This window comes from Diadema antillarum, unplaced genomic scaffold, assembly GCF_040938485.1.
Source record: "Diadema antillarum isolate AM-2024a unplaced genomic scaffold, OU_Dant_1.0 seq00001133_RagTag, whole genome shotgun sequence".
NCBI lineage: Eukaryota > Metazoa > Echinodermata > Echinoidea > Diadematoida > Diadematidae > Diadema > Diadema antillarum.
Genome location: NW_027271945.1, coordinates 310,590 through 332,527, shown reverse-complemented (window position 1 = coordinate 332,527; position 21,938 = coordinate 310,590). Strand labels below are relative to the sequence as shown.

General features: G+C 38.0%; 1 protein-coding gene and 1 non-coding gene across 2 annotated transcripts; one reads left to right on the top strand and one right to left on the bottom strand.

Annotated features, from left to right (window-relative positions):
* Positions 1–385: 385 nt before the first annotated feature.
* On the top strand, positions 386–2,440 carry LOC139744063 (uncharacterized). The gene has a single exon (XM_071654518.1). The coding sequence runs from the start codon at positions 386–388 to the stop codon at positions 2,405–2,407; it is 2,022 nt and encodes a 673-aa protein (XP_071510619.1). The 3' UTR covers positions 2,408–2,440.
* Positions 2,441–9,363: 6,923 nt separating this feature from the next.
* On the bottom strand, positions 9,364–9,445 carry Trnas-cga (transfer RNA serine (anticodon CGA)). The gene has a single exon. It is a non-coding gene; the product is annotated as a tRNA-Ser (tRNA).
* Between the last annotated feature and the right edge of the window lie 12,493 nt (positions 9,446–21,938).

The following is a 21,938-nucleotide window of genomic DNA, read 5'->3' as shown; positions in this document are numbered from 1 at the left end:
TTATTATTCTGTTATTTTGTGTTGTGTGCACTAAACTAAAATGACTGTCATGTGCGTTGGACTGTAGGAAACCTGAAGAGATTTTAAAAGTTCGACATGTTTCACCAGGGGGTGTTTCATCAATGAGTTCGTCGGAGGTTTTCACCGACAAATTTGCTATCAGCCAATCAGACACAAGCATTTCAGTAGCTGTTTACAATTGTCAGTGTAAATCACTGACAAAAAGTTTCATGAAACGGTACCCAGGTTTACCACTAAGTCATGCAGATATTATGATGTTTGACGTTGATTATCAATAATGAATGCATATTATTACTTTTACTCTCTTTTTAACATATTTCAGGTGAATAGCTTCAGTGTGGAGACTGTCGACTGACGACCAAACATGGCGGCAGAGACGGATCCAGCCAGCCCAGAGCACGACATCCACAGCGTCCAGTTCATGGAGGAATTCACGACTTGTCCGCTGTGTGAGCGCGACTTCGAGGATGCCCGCATGTTGCCATGCCTACACACTTACTGCAAGAGCTGCATCGAGAAGCAGCAAAAACAAAATGGCGGACTGTTCAAGTGCGACCTCTGCCGAGACGGAACGTCGGTGAAGATGAAAGCTGGAGAGCTCCCGATCAACGCGATGGTGGCGAAGATGAAGTCGCTGCTGCTCGGTGATCAAGGGGAGTCGAGCACGGAATCGGAGTCGGACACCAGCGTGACGGAGAAGACGTGCACGTCGTGCGAAAAAGGGAACACCGCCACTAGTCGCTGTCAAGACTGTCGAGAGTTTATGTGTAAGACGTGTTTTCGGGCGCACCAAAGTATCAAGGTCCTGCGTGATCACACCATCCTTACTATGGAGGAATGGCAGAAGTTAAAACAAAAGGACCCACAGGTGGACGAGACAGACGGCGTAACCAAGTTGTGTGGAGAGCACAAAGAACCAGTCTCGTTATTCTGTGACAAATGCAGTGCGTTAGCTTGTAGTGATTGTGTGGTGTTGTACCACAAGGGGCAGAATCATCGTTGTCTGGCGATCAAAGATGCTGCCGTTGCCAGGAAACAACAACTGGAAAATACGATCAGCGAGGCGCAGCAGACGGCCGCCAAGTTTCGCGGTGCTTGGGAAATCCTCGAGAAGACTCGTGGAGAGCTGAAAGGGAGCGCCGAACAGCTCCGGACGGAGATCAAGGACGCCATCAAAGGCGAAAAGGACGATTTAGAAGATCGCCAGAATCGCTACATGGGAAACGTCGACATCGCTGAAAAGAAAAATGACGGCAAAATTGAAGGTTTGATTGATAAGGTTGAAATGGCGCTGGAAAAGCTTGTGACTGCATTTGAGCTTGGTGAAAGTGTTTTAGACTTCGGTGATGATTACCACCTCCTGTCTCTTGACCTCCCGTTGCGATCGAGGCTGGATGTCCTGAAGAAGCTCCAGCCCACGCTACCGACGGAGGACCTGAGCATCATCGACCTGGTGGAGATCACGGGGGAGGAGGGGGTAGAGCAGGAGGAGGAAGATGGTCCAAAGAGTGAGTCCACGGAGTCAGCGGATGATGAGAGTGAAGACTTGGGACCCGTCTGGGAGCTGGCGACAACCATTGGATCTGCAGGCTCAAAGGAAGGTCAGTTTGATTGGTGCCGAGGTGTGTCCGTGTCCTTGGATGGACACACCGTCGTCGCTGACTGGGGCAACGATCGAGTGCAGGTACTCGACCGCGATGGCAAGTTCCTCTGCCTCCTGAACTCGGACAAGAAGCCGGACGGCAAGCTGTCCATGCCGCAGGATGTCGCCTGTCTCCCCGACGGGCGATTCGTTGCCGTGGACAAGTCGAAGTTTGTTCGCATGTACGACCCGCAAGGACGATTTTACCTCCGCTTCGAGACATCCAGCAAAGACGAGGATGTGAAGATGTTGGAAGTCGAGCTCTCGTGCGTGACAGTCGATCGCCGGAGTCGCATTCTTGTCGGCGACTGCAAACGCAACGTCATCACTTTCCACTACACGGACGGCACTCTGCTGAAGACCCTCCCCGTCGTCGGGCCCAGCCACATCGCCACCGATCTCCTCGACCGCATCGTCGTCAGCTGCCCCCGGAAGCAGAAGATCCGCATCATGACGAAGGACGGGAAGCTGCTCATGGCGGTAGACTCCTTCGGCGAGAAGGGTAAACTGAAGCCCAGCGGGGTCTGCTGCGACAGCGACAACAACATCTACGTGGTCCACAAGGAGCGGGGAGGGGAGAAGGGGGTCCACATGTACAACAACAAAGGCAGGTACGTCGCCTGCGTCGCCACAGCATTCCGAGAGCCATTCGACGTATGTCTTTCCGCCGAGGGGTACGTGGTCGTGTCCGACGAGGACACGGTGAAAGTTTTTCGTCGAAAGACTAAAGACAAGAACTCATAGGTGGGAAAAAATTGAGTATTTGTCATGGATGACTACGTGGATCTTTTTCGAAAGATGTGCAAAGTTTGGAAATGTCACCAGCTACAAAGTGCTTATATTCACTGTAAAAATATCGGTGTTAGATTTAACACCATGGGTGTTAAATTTAACACCGATCAAGTGTTAATAGAGGACCACACCCACAGGTGTAGAAATGTATTGTGATGGTGTTGAGAAGTGTTCACCTGGCACTTCGTGGTGTTAATTTGACACTGTATCTGGTGATATTTTGACACTGTACTGGTGTTAATTCAAAAATGCCACCGCATGGTGTTGATTTGATATTGCTGGTGTTAATATCAATGGTATAACACCCGTCCAGCTTCAGTAGGATACCACACCAACTTGTGTTAATGTGGTGTAAATGTGTTTACACATTTAAAAAAAAATCAGGTATCATCGGAAAATTCTTGATCGTCTTGTTTAAGTTCAAAATCAACAAGAAGTGCAGTTACTAAGAAACTCTTCAAAAAAAGTTTTATATTTTGAAATGACACCTGGAGGTGTTAACTTAACACCATAAATAAGCACCAAAAATTTAACCCCAGCTCGGTGTTTCATATTTAACACCGGACTTTTTGCAGTGTATTATCGTATTCGGAAACGGTATAGATTAATGGCATTTTGTGGGAAGAGAGTTGACGTGTGTTGGTGGCTTGCACTTAGGAATGATAATTCACCAAAGTCCTAGCTCATTAGCATTTAGTCATGTTGACTTTTGGTAGCGACGCTGTTATACATGTAGATTCTTAGACACTTTTACAAAACTGCCCGTATTGTACTACTGGTGGCGACATCAAAATTTTGATACACTGCTTTTTATGGCATCGAGTTGTTGTCTTGTCATCTTAACTGCAATCATTCCACATCCATCAACACTCTATTACATGGATCTATCTAATCCGTAACCTGGCTATTGCTGTTTCTGATATCTATTCATAAAAATGTCCATTTAACACCAATGCCAGGCTGGTTGACATCGCTTGAGAAACGTGAAAGAAACCAGGGGGGCGTTTCATCAACGTGTTCGTCGGAGGTTTTCATCGACATATTTGCTATCAGCCAGTCAGACGCAAGGATTTCAGTAGCTTTTAACAGTTGTCGGTGTAAATCACCGACAAAAAGTTTCATGAAACGGTCCCCAGGTTGGAACATTTACTACAAATGTATTTGCATCAAAGTAAATCAAATAAGGCTTCCCTAACTTCAATAGAGTTTCCGTGCAGCGTGCTGGCTGTAAACCTTTTAACATGATGTGACATTGGTAAAGCTCATATCCGTTTGCCTGCAGTGTTGATAGTGATACACTTTAAAGTGTTAAAAAGGGAGAGTGGTTATACAAGGTATAACACAATAGAGTGGGAGTAGAGGTATTATCCTTCCCGTGGGTTGAACTCCAGTCTAAATGAATGTTACATACGTTAGATTGACTGCTGTATTTTGCGAGGTATACGAACAATCATCAACTAATCAGCAATTCATCGTATTGTTACAGACCCAGTTATATACTGATATATGTTCTATGAGATTCAAAGAATGTCTTGGAAATTAGTCAAAGGGTCACATATTTCTCTGAAATATTATTTCGATAAATTTTCATTCCATTTATTTGCATGCATATCGCGTCATATAACACTACAGAGTATTCTTATGTACGTATTCAAACTACTCTTGTTTCTATTATTTATTTATCTTAGGGTAGGCCCTATCTGCAAGTAAAATGCATATCCGTAGTGCAATGTTGAGGACGTTTTATCATGTCTGGACATCTTTAAAAGCGAGTAAAATTGATTTCATACGAATGCGAAGACAGTCCTGTAAACTCTGATGTGAAGTTAGCGTGGTGAAAATCAGTTCATTGTGTCAATACTAATAGCTCTATGGAAGGCGCAAGAACTGAGTACACTAGTTTATTTATTTCATCGTGACATAACCTCAGTAAAAAGGTTTCAGTGTCCAGCTGAAATTAAAGATATCCATTGCCTAAAAATTGGTGGTGCATGTGGTTGCATGCATGTCATATTGAATGAGCAGTTTTATGAAAATATCGTTAGTTAATGAAAGTAATCTAAAATACTGATCAGAAAGTCCATATTAAAGTATACTCTTTGGATTCTATTTACAGTATCGCAAATAAAACTTTTTGCAGCGAAATAAGGACCCACCGTCCCTAAACATTGAATAATATCTATAAGAAAAAGATGATCACAGATATCTCGTAATGTTTCGTTAGAGGTAAAATTGAACATTTTTCTTTCTCTAGAGCATTGAACCTAGAATGTTTCGTTAACAAAGTTCTCAGTTCGATCTGAAAAGTTAGTATCCCTCACATTACAATACATTACCTCATGTTTATGGTCAAAATACGGTACAAAACAGAGGGCGCCGTAACGCATTTTGTATTCAGCATTCAGGTTCAGGTAGCGTCTCTATACGCCTACTATACTAGTATAATTATGTGGGGACTCTGTTCTGGCATGGGGGGGGGGGGGGCGTTGAAATGAAGTAGATGTACTTTGTACTACAAATGTATTAGTCGGAAATAAAACTCTAAAGAGACGGTTGCTGGCATGAGGCACATGGTCGCTACCCTTAGGTGTTGGGAAACGTGCAGGTATATGTAATTAACTATTATACTGGTCAATGATGGCTGTGTTCCTCGTCGCATTCCTCACAATGGCTGGAAATGTAAAGGTACAGCTGTGCTACCTACGTGATGCGTAATATAGCCCCAACACGTTATGTAAAATTCTTAATGTCCTCTGAAGAAACATTATAGATAAAAGGCGTTATGTTGAGATGGTAATGCGCAGTTACAGTACTCAGAATTGCCACAGTGCATGGTTGTCCTTATTTTGCTAACTCTGTTTTGTGCCAGTGTATGACCATGCAGTTTCCAATTACCCGACGACAAATCAAGTTGCTGTTTGTCCCCCTTATTTCAACAAGTTGATGAGATGGTCTAACAGAAAGAGAGCTAAGTACACTGTAAAAACATCGGTGTTAGATTTAACACCACGGGTGTTAAATCTAACACCGATCAAACTTCAATAGAGGACCACACCCACAGGTGTAGAAAATGCACTGTGATGGTGTTGAAAAGTGTTCATCTGACACTTAGTGGTGTTAATTTGACACTGTACCTGGTGTTATTTTGACACTGTACTGGTGTTAATTCAAAAATGACACCACATGGTGTTGATTTGATATTTGTTGGTGTTAATATCAATGGTTTAACACCCGTCCAGCTTCAATAAGCGAGCACACCAGCTGGTGTTACTGCGGTGTATATTTATTTTCACATTTTTTTTTTCAAAAATCTAGTATTCTAATGTAAAATTCTTGATCGTCTTGTTTAAATTAAAAATCAACAAGAAGTGCAGTTACTAAGAAACTCTTCAAAAAACAGTTTTATAATTGGAAATGACACCCGGAGGTGTTAATTTAACACCATAAATGAGCACCGAAAATTTAACACCAGCTCGATGTTCACTATTTAACACCGGACTTTTTGCAGTGTAAGGTGGAGAACAAAATAAGGTTAGGATTAGCACGTAACGGGAAGGTATGATGCAGCTTCTTTTTTTTAGTTATTATTTTTTATTTAGATATCGCTATATATCGTGATTTTGATTAGTTGACTGGAGAACCTTACTGAACATTGACTGAGCTTCATCATGTATTTTCGAAGTGGAAAACCGCAGTTACATCGATGGCTAAAAATGTATCATAAAGGATGACATGTCGTTCAGCAATCCAAAGAGATCAGTGCGAAATATTGGACATTGTCAAAGTGTGAATCAAAGTACGCAAATATTTAAGACCAATAGCCCAGGAGTACGAGTGTGTAAGCATATATTACAAGGTCGATAACCCATCATGTGCCTTTGAAATATAAGCAGATATAATTTTTTTTTTATTGACTGTTTGATATCAACTGTTAGGTAGCCGTACTGTTTGATTAATAGTTTATGGTCATCGATATCTTGTTTTTACTAGTATCTGTAAATGGTGCATTGTCTCTTTATCAAGACATCTGAATTTATTGTATAGCATATAAGATAGTATACCAACCCAAGACAAGCTAGTACTAGTACAGGTATATATGTGTTTCATTATAGGCCTATACACAAACGTAGATGGCGCATTGAGAATTGACGCTACTGACACAAGTATGCAGTGATACAGAGGTGTGGACATTGTGTCTATATTACATCAATCTTGTAATTTTAGAGCTGCTAATTATTTATAGCTGAGAAAAAGAAAAACAACTATCAGCGGCTTCCTTATTACGCTTGTAACTAAGCGCAGCCTCTTTCAGAATAATGGATAACAGATTATAAGATATTCTGTAAATACAAGCAAAATAATTAGTGATGGAGATGCAAATGTATGCATAATGTAACACCCATGAATAATTATAATGATTGTTATGTAAAATATGTGTTGAAAGTTTCAAACTAAGATTATTTATTATAATAAGTACGCGTATAAACTACCTAACAATGCAAATCGAACAAAAATCCTGCCATGAGTAATTCACTCTAATCATTTTGTTTCATGTGATTACACATTCCTGATTTTTTTTTATGTGTATTATTCATAAGTGAATGAAAATGGAGGCCAAATGAAATATTTCAATCGTATTTATGTGTGTACAAATAATATTTATTGACGAATGTTCTTCGCAGTAAACACTGTTTAAGCTCAAGTGATTTTTTATTGCATGTCAATTTATTCCGTGATGGATGATGGCTCATTTTAACGCATTGAACATTATTTCTTTCTCTCTTTATCCGTTTTCTAAAATAGCCCCACTCTCCTCACACACACACACACACACATACACACACACACACACACATCTATCTATCTATCCATCTATCTATATATAATTATATATATATATATACATATAATATATAATTATATATACGTATATTTGCGGATGAACCTGCAGTCAACCGCGTGAACTTCTGTCTGTCTATATATATCTATATATATGTGTGTGTGTGTGTGTGTGTGTGTGTGAATAGCTACCGCCATTTTGATCAGTGTCTATAGGCTGTGCTTTATCTTTGCTGTTGCAGAAAGTAAAGTATTTATAACATTCTTGCATAATCATATCACCATGCCAGGTCGTTTGTAGGGAGAGACTGAGAAAGGTCAGCCGATTCCGAACCCGAAGCATAAAATCGTTAAAAATCCACTGAAATAATTTTAGCCAGTGTCACCTAGAAATAGGGTGAACCCTGTCAATGAGTGTCACTTAATTCTTTTTTGTCCATGAGATATTTTGTGTGAAATTTGTGCACATTTTTTTTTTTACTCAATGGTTCACACAAAGTTTTAAAGGGGTGGTATAGTTTTGGTTGAGATGGAGAATCAGGTTTTAAAGGGATAGTACAGTATTGGTGGAGATGAGAATTGGGCTGCAAACCTTTTGCGAGATACCAAAAAAACACTTATGATATAGTACAGAGAATACCACTTTAAGAGGAATTCAAAGTTTATTTGATGAAAATCGGGTCTGGAATGACTGAAACATCCAAAAACAAAGTAAAACAAAGCGATCGTAATAAAGTGTGGGTCCCACACTTCATTAAAATCGCTCTTTTTTGGATATCTCAGCCATTTCAAAACCAATTTTCATCAAATAAACGTTGAATTCCTCATAGAATTACATGCTCTGTCATAATTATTTCATAAGAGGTTTCTCATTACCTCACCAAAAAATGTTAGAAACCTGAAATTAGGTCTCAACCACAACTGTACGATCCCTTTAACCCTTTTTTACGAGATGCATGTAATTCGAAACCACTCAGGTGACATATTAGAGAGCATCAAAGTTTATCAGATGAAAATCGGTTTTGAAATGGCTGAGTTATAAAAAAAACTAAGTAAAACAAAGTGGTCTTAATTTTTGTTAAAATCTCTTTGTGTCTGGATATCTCAGCCATTTCAAAACCGACTGTCATCAAATAAACTTTAAATTCCTCTTAGAACGGTATACGTTTTAATAATTCATACAAGTGGGGACCAGGTTTCTTATTGTCTCGCAAAAAGTTAAAATCTGAATCCCCATCTCAACCAAAACTTTACTATCCCTTTAACCATCATTGCTGCAAGACGGTAATAATGATGTCATAATGCTATACAATGTACCCGTTAAAGGAGAACTTCAGACGATTTGTAAGCACTTTCCAGCGAAAGTACAAAAGTACAAGATTATTGAAACTTGACCAGACTGCTTTGAAACGCTTTCTTTGTCCACAGGTGTGATAGAATAAGAAAATATCATTTTTCAATTTCATTTTTCTGAAAATATACTTGAATCGTCCATTAAAATCCTGAAGGCTTAACGAAAAAATGTTCTCCCAAAGTATGCGAGCAATATACAAACACGTTTGTGTGTGAGGGTGTGTGTGTGCGAGAGTGTGTATATTAAGTGTATAGCTTACATGCACTATTGTGTGATTTTTTTTTTTCACTCATTCCCTGGGTACACACGGTTCAGCCAATAGTGACTGCAGGTTGTATTTTGTAGCTTAAAATAGAAGAAAAAAAAGCACACTCAAACAAACATAGTTACTCACGTTGTCCATAACAGTGAGCATGATATGCAAGAATACTGAGTACATTGCATTATAGTTTGGGAAACTTTAATGCACCATCTTTACATTTTATGAGAATTTAGCAGGACATTGCATACGCGGAGATTATGTATACTGCACGTGCTGCTTGAGTGAATTTCTGTGCTATTTTCAGCGCAAGGACAAAGTGCAACACTTAAAAAAAAAAAAATAAAATAAAATGAAAAAAAAAATCACAGTGACGCAGGAGAGGCAGAATATTTTGTTCTCATGCGGAATAAAATATAAATAGCGTTTGAAAAAGAAAAAGAAAAAAAAAAATAACGTCACGGACAGGATTCGAACCTGTGCGGGGAAACCCCATTGGATTTCGAGTCCAACGCCTTAACCACTCGGCCACCGGGACTACATGCCAGCGAGGCGGTAATAATAAATATATTCTATAGTTTGCAGAAACCTCATACAAAAAGGGTCATTCCATGGTTAGTTTAGGGTATAAGTACAGATGTCTTTATCAAAACCTTCTGGAAATGGATGAGTTTCTTATTTTTGTTAGCACAATATCTATTTCAACCAGGCATACGCTATTCATGTCCGAATACGTACTGTACAGAGTTCAGTGGCTTCCGAATTCCGCATTCATCCGATGACAAAAAGTGGCTTAGCGCCCTCTCCGTTATCATTTAGCCAATGATTTGTATTCTCGGCACGGATTCTCGGACGACGTTACACATCGTGTTTTTAATAATCCTCCTCCGTCCGAGAGATCGGTCTGCATGGTATTCTTGTCGTCACGCATAATCATTTTCAGCGGAGACTACGTCTGGCTTATCTGCGGGAAAATTAAAAAAAATGGTTAACCCCCCTCAGGACAGACAGATTTTTCTGTCTAGAACGTGTGATGAGGCGTTTGGGCGTACATCATAATCATGCAAAGAACGAATGATTCTTATCGATGGTTTCAGCATAATTAATGAATGAAATGTAAAATCCTTGATTGGAATTCAGTCCAGACTATAATATTTTCATGTTGTATTCTTATGGCATTATACATGTATAGTTTAACAATCCCTATCGCAGTGCGAAATTCAAGACTTACTACTTTAATTAATTGGCCCATGACTAGAAGCACTGACACCTTACCCTCAGTGATATTATAGGTTGCCTAACGACCAAACCAGACTTGAGGTCCGTTTCAGTTTTTCACTCTTATGAGAAAAATTCCCTTATATAAAACACATTTATGGGAGAGGATGAAATGGATTCGAAAGTGTCATATATTATTATGAGCAACTTTGGCCATTCTGAGGTTTATGTAAAAACTTATGTGATGACTTTATGAAACTGACCCCACTAGATCCATAGGCAGGAAAATGCAAAGCTCTCGTTCCTTTTCAGTAGGCCTAATGAAATCTACACTACGTTGTCAGATAAAGCAACTGTATTCAAGTTCCCCACTTTTTTTTTTTTTTTTTTTTTTTTTTTTTTTTTTGTGGTGAAGCAACCTGGACAATAAAGGTTTGGACAATGTCGAACTGCCCAAATCCCGCATAGGCGTATATGAAAAATGCTTTTAAAAAACCCCCAGTGATCAACATTCATATTCACGAACCATCAATTTAACTATTCGACTCCCTACCACATCCCCCAAAACAACCAAAGAGGAACACAAATAGAAAGACGTGTTTTCCTGTTTAATTCATTATAGGCCTAGTAAGTTCTATGTAGGCCCTATAAGGTCCTATAGCCAGACCAACAAGACTAAATGCACCAAAGAAATCAATACTGGCAACATATAATAACAATATTCCTTATATACTTTTTTTTCTCTCAATATATCGCTTATTAGGCCTAATTATGCTTCAAATACAGTCATATTAGAAGACATAAATATGAACCACACAGAAGATAATGATTAGTGACCCTATACCAGTCAAACATTTAAGTTTCAAATGACAAAAAAAAAAACAAACAAAACCCATGACAACTTAGAGCAGGAAAAGTAAGCCACTCGAGATGCACGCCATTTATTGAATGCAATATGACGCATTTATAACAATTCTTGATGAGACGGAGTCCAGTCTGTCATTATTTGAAGAGTTTATTCGCAAAAACCGATAAGTCCATTTTTGAAGATTTTGAAGTACGATATCTGTCATAAAGTACAAAATAATACCTTTTAAATGATATACTGGTCACTACATAATAAACAGTTTTATAAAGGTACATTTCTGAAGTTATAGTCAAAAGAAGCTAACATTTTCTTATTGTTCTCTTTATTTTTCTTGACCTTTAATTGCAAATATCTCCATTTGGCAAAGATGGACTTATCGGTTTTTGCAAACAAACTCTTCATTTTCGTCTATCATGATGAATTTCATAGTGCACACAAATTCAGTAGTCATAATATGTTTGTGTTTGCATCATTATTATTATGTGACATTTTTTTTTTAGTCTACAGAAAGGCCCTCTCGCAGCCATTGGGGTATATACCCAAACGAGAAAATATTAATTCCCCCTTTTTCTTACATTCAGGTATAACCTTTTCAAATGATTTTGATCAGATAATCAGAAAATCATGCAACATTATGTTATAGAATATTATTGTAGAATTTCATTTCTTACAAATCTAGTTGTTATCGTTTCTTTGCAACTTGCACATTAAAGTGACTAACTCTTCGTCCTTCTCTTTTGTTTGAAACTATTCCATCAAAACAGGATTGTTGAATTTAAATTCTGAAAATACAAAAACTCTCTCTAGTGGAAGCACGGGGATAACCTTGGCCTTGTATTCAGACCGCCTCCCCTCACTCCGTATTTTAATTTAAAATCATTGATGTTTCAGGGGTGGATGGATTTTATGTGCAATCTTGATACTCAATGACTAATGCATCTTCTTCTTTGTTAAAACTGACATTTATTTTTCTAATCATTCTAACAAATGTGCACCAGATCCTTAAACTCCAATTCCTAAAAATGCAAAAGCTCACATGTTTGTTTGTTTGTGTCTTTGTGTGTGTGTGTGTGTGGGGGGGGGGGGGGGGAGGATTTCCCCTTCCCACTCCCTCGCCCGCCTCCTTCCCCTATATAGACTGAACGTCTTGCGACCCCCCCCCCCCAAAAAAAAAAAAAAAATCCTCCTTGACAAAGGGCATTTATTGTTGGGAGCTTATGATAAAAATCACAGGCCTAATTGAAGGAACATCATTTACCATTGACCTTGACCCCCGTGACGGATATACAATAACGCAGTCCAACCACCCTGAAAGGTTCCGCGGCCCCTGCGTATTATAAACATTAGAATCAATTGCACACTATTCACACAATGAATAGATCAAATTAAATCACTATACTTCTCCTGGTCAGACATTGTGTTAAAATTCTGATTCCTAATTATAACAAGCTACATTAAAATCGATGATTCTCTTATGTCAAACAAAACTAGTTGAGTTATACCCGTATTGAGTTTATTAAAGTTAATATAAAACAACCGGATAAATTAATACCTTAGAAGATATATTGGGTAAAAAAAAAACCAGTCCTGTCTAAAATTTGCGTTTACTTGACAAGTACATTTTGTACATCAATTACATTATGTGCACAGAGCCCTATGAAGTATACCAACAGCTTTCTACGAATAACTTTTGACGAGAGTACACCCGGTCGATGAACTTCGATGAACGACAAAAATAAGAACGGATATATTTTGTAAAGTAACAACCTTCCTACATTTCCTAATGAGTGGCATGCCATGCGAAAAAGTGCACAAAAGGCCAAAATATGAACCCTAAAGAGCGTCAGTGAACTTTGGGGTCAAGGAATATCCGTTCATAGTATCGTAGAGTCCATGTGCGTTTCTCCTGGCTTTCATATTTAAAGAATATACTTTTATCTAAAATGGTAATACTCTCAGCCTCGTATTTTAGCATCAAATGTTACATTGATTAATAACCTGTTTCTGGTTGATGATATCATGGTAAGTTATTTCCGCAAATAATAGATTATTTGTATAGGGGCAGTAGTCTCTGCCAGATTCAGTAGGAAAATGTTATGTTTTCAACAGTCTCAGAGATGCAAGTGTGGGTAATCACAGTCTCAGAGATTACGTGTGGGTAATCGAATGTGTGTATGAACGTGCTGTCCTTGTCATATTTTCCCGGTACACGTGGTTCAGTGAGCAGTGTCCGGGCACTAGCATTGGTATTCTATATTTTTTCCCAACCGGTGTATCTCAAAATAATATATATTGTTATAGAATAGTATATCATTTACTCATTATTTATCTAGCGATCCACGTCCGACAAGCTTTGCTTTTTAGTGGATCACTATTTTCCATAATCGAATTTATTTTCCACTCGCCCACGAAGTATTAATACAGTGTTTTTCCTAAATATTGTACATGTTATATGTTGTTCTATAATTTGTCTCGTATACATGAATCTTTTGCAAACGTTTGAACAATATTATTTCATCACATGTATACTTTGTACTATGTTTTTTGATTTTCGATGATTGGAAATAAACTATGATTGAATTGAATTGATGCAAGTTTCAAGTCCGGAGCTTATATTCACGTTTGCTTACACCCATAACCACTATTATACGGTGAATTCATATTTGCTTCTTTGCTTTCACTAAAATCAGTGTTTCAAAACATACGTAGAAAATCATAAAGATCGGACGGACAAAAATATCTAGAGTAAACATCCTTCTGTGATAATAATGATAATGATAATGATGATAATAATAATGACAATAATAATAATAACAATAATAATAATGATAATAATGATAATAATAATGATAATTATTATTGTTATTATAATGATAATAATAATAATAATGTCTTATTTACCCAGAGTATAGCCTCTTCAGTGTTACCAGTGCTCTACCAGAGGGCCCTGCTATTACTGGTATTTGTATCCATTTATACACCTGGGTCGAGAGGGACATGGTGGGTAAAACATCTTGTCCAAGGACGTAAGCACTGGGCGGGGTTCGAACTCGGGTCCTCCGATCGGGAGTCTGGGGTCTTATCCACTATATATATGCCGCAGCGCCCCCAGCGTGATGAGGAGGAAAGGAACAGAAAGTGAGTAAACAGACGAGGGAACCTTGTTAAACTATGTAAAATGATAAAAAAACATTCAGAATTCCCAGATTCAGCATTTCGTATGAAATATTGAAGACGAACGCAACCTTACTTAGATTACATGTAGATAGAAGGTTGATGAGAGTGAATGTTGATATCGGCGTCTTTCATGTCATTGAATGACTTGCGTTGTTCAATTACTTCCCCTTTTTTTGGAAATAAGATAAACAAGGAAACGCGTATCTTTCGCAAAAAAATAAATAAATAAATATTGTATCAAACTAAGCGTACTCTTTAGGTTGAAGGGACTGCAGTGACTAAGAGCATGCAGGATCCTTATACACGGTTACAGTTCGTTATCCCGAAGGTTCATTAACCCCGAAAATGAGGCAGCATGACAAGGTTCGTTCTTTCAAACGTTCGTTTATCCGAAGATTGGAATGAGGTTAATTATTCCTAAAGGTTCGGTAATCCGAAGTTTTTTTTTTATTCCGAATGTTCGTTAATCCAAAAATGAAAAAAAAAATGCTAGTTATTCCGAAGATTTGTTATTCCGGCAACGAAAGAAAAGTTTGTATTTCGTTTGTTCATACGCATCTTCTTGTCTTTTTCGGATTAACGAACCTGGTTCCATATTTGAATGAACGCGAACCTTCAAAATGATATACTCTTATAATTATACTTCATAATTGTACTTCATGCTACTCTTATTATCAATTTCTAGACAAATATAAAACAATAATCATGAAATGTACACTTTGTTTTTTGTTACGGTTTCTGTGAACAAAATAATGGAAACAAATCTCAGTTAAAAATTGAACTTGGAATGACGAACTTTTTTTTCATTTTCGAATTAACGAACTTTCGGAATAACGAACATCACCCTATACACCACCCTGTGTATACTATACATATCATTGCGACCTCGTGGATGAGATGATGAGGACCAACCACACAAGCGTCTTTTTCTGACACTCGACAATATCAAAGCCACATGATCATCAATTTACTTAGGAGGAATCCACAAACCCTGACTTCATTCCTCAAGGTGCGATCTCTTAGTCTAAAAACTTGTCACCTTATGGGTTAAACATGATTACACGAATTTGCATATTATATACATATTCATTTTAATTTCGTAAGCCATATACACACCAATGATAAATTGGCGTGGTAATGGCAACATCTCCTTATATCCAAAGTTTGTTGAAACTCTATTTCTCGTGAACATGAGTGGTATTATGAGACTCATTCGTTGATGAGATAGTACTTCTTTGATGCAGATAGTCGTAAAGAGTTTCATGTGGTTTCACTCCTTCAAACAAGAGGTCGTATATCCACTCACAACCGTATGGCCCTGTCAGAACGAGTGCATGATAGTCAACGGTCATACTCACATAGTTGACATTTTGCTGATAGGGTCAGCAGACTCACCATGATGGGGATGGGATTTAAAGGGGAAATCCAGTCCAAATATAAGTTAGTCTGATAAGAAAGAGTAACATATTACGAGTTCAATGGTATAATTTTGATCGAAATCGGATGAAAAATAAGGAAGTTATGACATTTTGAAGTTTCGTGTTTTTTTTTGGTTTTTTTTTGTTTTGTTTTATTTTATTTTATTTTATTTATTTATTTATTATTATTATTATTATTATTTTTTTTTTTTTTTTGGGGGGGGGGACAGTTCTTGAACAGTCAATATGAAAATGCAAATGGCAAAGTGAGCATGTCATCCCCTCACAACTTACCATAAATATATAATTTGTACATAAAACTTTGAAATTTCCAGTTTTCATTCCAACGCATGCAATATTGCCAGAAGCTCAAATCCTCGTATATCTAACTGATCTTTATTCTGAAGTTATTGAACCAGGAATAACATCATGTTTCAGATTTCAATGACAGAAACATTGAATTTTCGTAATTTTTTTGTACACGATCAATGGAATATAAAGTAGAGGGTATGACATGGTTAGATTAATAATTTGCACATTCATATCCACTGTGCAAGAACTGTTTTGCAGAAATTAGCAAGTCAATTTTCTTTTCCCGTTGAACTCGTAAGATTTTACTCTTTGTTTTATCAGACTAACTTATTTTGGGACTGGATTTCCCCTTTAAATCCCATCCCCATCATGGTGAGTCCGCTGACCCGATCAGCAAAATGTCAGCTATGTGAGTATGACCGTTGACTATCATGCGCTCGTTCTGACAGGGCCATACGGTTGTGAGTGGATATACGACCTCTTGTTTGAAGGAGTGAAACCGCATGAACGTATAGCCAGCGGTCGGTCAAGGCTCTATACAGTGCACATAAAAAGGTAATCCAACTTTAGCGGGCTACTATTTCATAATTGTCAGCTATGTTGAGCGCAAGGTTGGTTGTGAGGAGAGGGGAACTCTTCCTCTTTCCATTGGTACCTAATTATGTCGACATATGCCATGCATGAGTGAACACATGGGCTTTAAAGACAACAATGACAAACTGTACTTTTTCCAAGTTTGAGTGTGAAGGAAAAATGAATGTCTCACTGAATGGATGAGATCTGTCAGTTAAAGTGGTCAAATTAGCAGGCCAGCCTGCACGACTGCATGTTTGTGTTTAGGGTTTCTTTAACTTTTTATAGTCCATAATCTTCGACGTGGCCACGTTGTCGATAACTTGGTCACTCCTACAAAGGCTAACCCATTTTCTCTTTTCTTATTTAAGACATGGTATGTCGCTGGGAGATCTGTGTTAAATATGAACAGAGAAAATGGACTAAAATATGTGGGTTGGCCTTTGTGGGAGTGACCAAGTTATTGGACAGGTGGCCATTAAGGTTATGGACGGTAATGATTGAGGGAAAAAAAGCCCTTAAAATAAACCCTAAACACAAACCTGCATTCGTACTGGCTGGGCTATATTTGGCCACTTTCACTGACAGACCTCTTCCATTCAGAGAGACAATTCATTGTTCCTTCATGTGTCACTCAAACTTGGAAAAGTGCACCTTTTCATCAGTCATGCATGACATTTGTCAACATAATTAGGTACCAATGGAAAGGAGAAGAGTTAGTGAGGTGTGAATTTTCTTCAATTTGTCTCCCTCTAACAAATGAAATTATAAGATCGTAACTGCTGATCTGTAATTTATCAAACATGTAGGAAAAAAGGAACCGCGGGACTCGAACCTGTCATCTACTGCATTACGGGCAGCGACAATCATCCCTGGTTGCCGGCAGTGACACGATGAACTTGGAACAAATACCCAAGCTCCGAAATTCCGATATTGTGATGTTAAGTAGTTCAAGTATTTGTTCCAAGTTCATCGTTCATCGCGTCCCTTGGTTCCTTTTTTTCCGACATGTTTGTTAAATTACAGATCAGTATTTGCGATCTTTCAAATCTTATTTGTTAGAGGGAGACAAACTGAAGAAAATTCAAACCTAAACCTCCACCCCTCTAAATACTGATTATTCTCTTCTCCCCCCCCCCCCAAAAAAAAAGTTGTTCTTTCTTCACAACTAACATTGTACTCTCCATAGCTGACAATTATGAATTACACGAAATAATAATATAATAATAATAATAGCTGGTTTTTATATAGCGCATTTCACACTTAAGTGTCTCAATGCGCTTTACAGACTATTATTACCCCGGTCACTGGATACATGATTTCCAACCAGCACTAAACAGTGCTCATTCTCCACTCCCTGGGGAGCATTCCAGCCAGTCGCAGCCATTTTACAGGCGCGCACATGCTGATCAACCAACATAAGCTTTCTCATCCTACCGGGTACCCATTTATACTCCTGGGTGGAGAGCAGCAATGTGGATAAAGTGCCTTGCTGAAGGGCAAACGTGTCGGGCTTGGCATGGGCTCGAACCCACCATACCACGCTCATGTCGTTCACAGACGAGCGCTCTTATCCACTCAGCCACGACACCTCCAGCTAATAGCCTTTAAAAGTTGAATTACCTTTTTTGATACGCACTATAGGCTCAAGCTTTTTCAAAATGACTCTTATGAAAAAGTAAGGTATGGTAGCTCATTAGGAATGATATGAAATCAGAATTTGTTTAACGACATTGAAGCATGGAGAGATCACGTGTGTGGAAACTCATTTATACACGTGACAGCGAAGATCACAATCAATCCCCAATGAAAGGTGGAGATAGAATATAAAGGCTGGGCTTGATCATGCGTGTCAATCATCATAGATCATTATATGACTGCATTGGTGTGCTGCCTCTCAATGAGCTCCGTTTGATCGCAGGATATTCATAGCTCTCCATGTATCAGTCAGATGCCGAAGCTCCATCGCTCAAGCTCTCGTCATATTATATCGCTTTTTGTTTCTGAAAGTCACGAACCAAGTTCACAACGATCATCATGACCCGTTGCAAAGGTGAGTTGCACTAGGATTATACATGTCGCCATCATTGTAAGAATATTCTCGGGAACATTGGAAGGAAAGTGCATCACCACTAAAATATTTCGGCTTGAAGTAATTGAATTAAAGAAAGAAACTATCACTCAATAGAGTGATATAGATAGACATAAATAGACATAGAAGTTCCATTAAAATCTGAGACAAAATAATCAGTTGCACTATTATAAAGCTTCCCGTATTTTCATGGATAACCCAAACGAAAGTTGATATTATTAAAATATCGTATCCATGTTTTGTTGAAACTTAATGTGATTCAAAGTTCCTTGAAATATTATGTACTCATGTCACAATGTGAGAGTAGAAAATTTGGCCATTTGCATCAGGTTTTTACTAATGACATCAAAGGGGTTGATGTTGCCAATTTATTAGCATCACCTCCTTATTGGCCAACCAATGGAGATGTAACACAATGAAAATAGAAAATACATGTAAATGATATATATATATATATATATATATATATATATATATATATATATATATTTTGTTTTGATTCTACAACCACGAAGGAACTTGTTCAGCCTCGTGTTATATGTCAGATTACTGTAATAGTTTATTGTTCAGTACCTCGGCCTCACAACTACATAAACTCCAAACAATCCATAACGCAGCTGCAAGATTGATTACCCGCACGAAGAAGAATTCTCACATAACCCCCATTTTGAAGCAGCTATACATTGGTTCCCCATCCAAAGACGTATAGTTGTAAAGATATTGTTAGTGCATTCAATGGCACCAGAATGATATCAGTGAGTCCTTGGTCTGGTATACTCCCACTCTGACTCTCAGATCTGCTCACAAAAAATCTCCTCCAATGTCTTGTCATTGCAACTAAGTTTTATGTTGAACAATTTTTTTTTTTTTTTTTTTTTGCTTATGCTGTTCCTTCACTGTGGAACAATATTCCGCTTTATATAAAGGAAGCTTCCACAGTGTTAACGGTGAAAACAATTCTTCAGACATTTCTAATTTAAAAGTATTTTGAATAAGTTTTAGTCTTGCAAACTGCAACATCTATGGTGAATACAGTACATTGTCTTTTTCCATTTTCAGCGCTTTCCCTTAAAGCGCATAGAGACAATACGGTAGTTTATGCGCTATAAAAACCCACGTGTTATCATTACTTTTATTATTATTATTATTATTATCATCATAATCTTCATCATCATCATTTTTTCTTTTTTTTTGTTCCTTCCTCTTATTTCATTTTATGTCAGTTGACATTGGTTTCTTTGATTTTGTTTCATATATTTGTTTGTAGTTTCATGAAGTCATTATTCGTTTTCTTATGTATTTCCGAGGGTCCCATATCGTACAAGCTTGGCTTTTTAGTGGGACCCTCCATTTCCATTCCCATCCTTGTACTGTGCATATGCATATACCTTATAAATGCAATTACGTTGTTACTCAGGAAATCAAAGATATTTTGTTAATGTACGTTTTGAAATTATTACAAATATGTTCTGTTAATGCATTGTATATAATTATAATCATTAAAAAAAAGAAATTAAAGTTGAATTGAATTGAATCATCATCATCATCATCATTATCACTGTTGTTGGCGTTTTGTTGCAAACAATCATCTTCAAAAGAAATGCATGATACATTATAATACATGTACACATATACGATTCGACAAGCTGTCAAGTTTAGGCCCTGTCACATCTTTCCGGACAAGCGTTACTTTTTTTCGGGTAAATCGGACTTGCGTGCGCATCTCTGGGCAACTACGGGCGAGATACGTGCTAGGTACAGTCAGGTGCGGGCCAGCTGCGGGGAGCTCCCGATAGCAAATCTCTTTTTTTTTCCCCCGCAAGTCAACCCGCAAGACATGGTGCGACAAGGCCTTGAGCATGCTCAAAACTTGCTCCGGAAGAGTCGCCGGGGTTTAGAAGTACACGCAAAACAGCAGTAGGGGGCCCTTAAGGTGCGATCACACATCGCCGGTTTAGATGGCGGTTCATGGCGGTTCTCAAACCGCCGTGAACCGTGTCCCAATGATGGCGGAAAGCACTTTGACTACGTTCTCAACACGTTTAGAACACGGCGCAAACGCGGATTGACGCGGTAGTAACACGGATCTCCCCGGAAGGTGGAGGAGTCCATACCAAGCCCATGTAGTTGGATGCAATCAGAGCCCTTTCACTTGTCCTCAATGGGTTTCAACAAGGAGCGTTTTACTTTGTTAGGTAAACACAATTTTAAAGAAATTATGAAATGTTGTAGCCCCCTGTGTTTTACAGATTGATATAAGTGATGCAACAAGTAATTATCTTCAAGTTTCAACGTGCTTTTTCTCTTTCTCTTTTAATTTTCAAAATATTTGTATTAACTGTCATTAAAAAGACATACATATCAAAGCAGAATCCAACATAGTTTCCAAAGTTTCCTGTTCATTTGCAGGTTTATTTATCAAGTGATGTACAAGTACTTGCTTGTTTCAACATCTCTCTTTTTTAATTAAATTTTCACATAATTATTTCGCGTATTGAATTTAAGATCTTGTTGCTTGTTTATCCATGTTTTCACAAAATTGCTCCTTCTTACCTTTCAGAGCTCCTTGTGAAATATGAGCCTCTGAGAGTTCCTAAATCGTAAGGGGAATCTGTATGTGATACCCTCGATCCATTACAACAAACTACTATGGCAAACGTGGTTTATGCCGCCCCAGAACTGTAGAACAGCACCCCAAGTGATAAAACATGCAAGTTCCATCAATAAGTCCAAAATGCTTTTAAAAACTTATCTGTTAAAATAGTTACATAGTGATTGTAGATGATGATTTATGCAGCATGTTGATGTTTCTGAAATTACCTTTTCCTGTTTATCTTTTTGTTCCCCCTTTAAAGCGCATAGAGACCTTGCCAAAGGTATTATGCGCTATATAAGAACGGCAATGATGATAATATAATGATAACATCTTAAACAACAGTCAATAAAAAGACATAAATGTGTACATTATACATTATCAAAGAAGCATAATTTTATACAGTATGTGTGCATAGTTTCCTCTTTACTTACAGGTTCACGTAACATAATAATGGTGTTTTTTTTTTTCAAGTTTCAACATTGCTTTTCCCTCTACTCTCTTAAGTTTCGACATATCTGTATCAACAAGTCTTGCAAAAAGGCATACATAATCACGAAAGCAGAACCCAACATATTTACATAAGTTTTCTGTGTATAACTTAGGCCTATCAGGTTCACGTTGCTGGCCATCTTAAAAGCTGTTAAGCTTTAATAAAATTATGAACTTACCTTTCAATGTAAATGATAGTATTCAACATACCTAACAACTTTTTTAACATTACACTTTATTTGTTACTGTTTATGTGTTAAAGAAATAAGGAAACTATAGCATTCAATA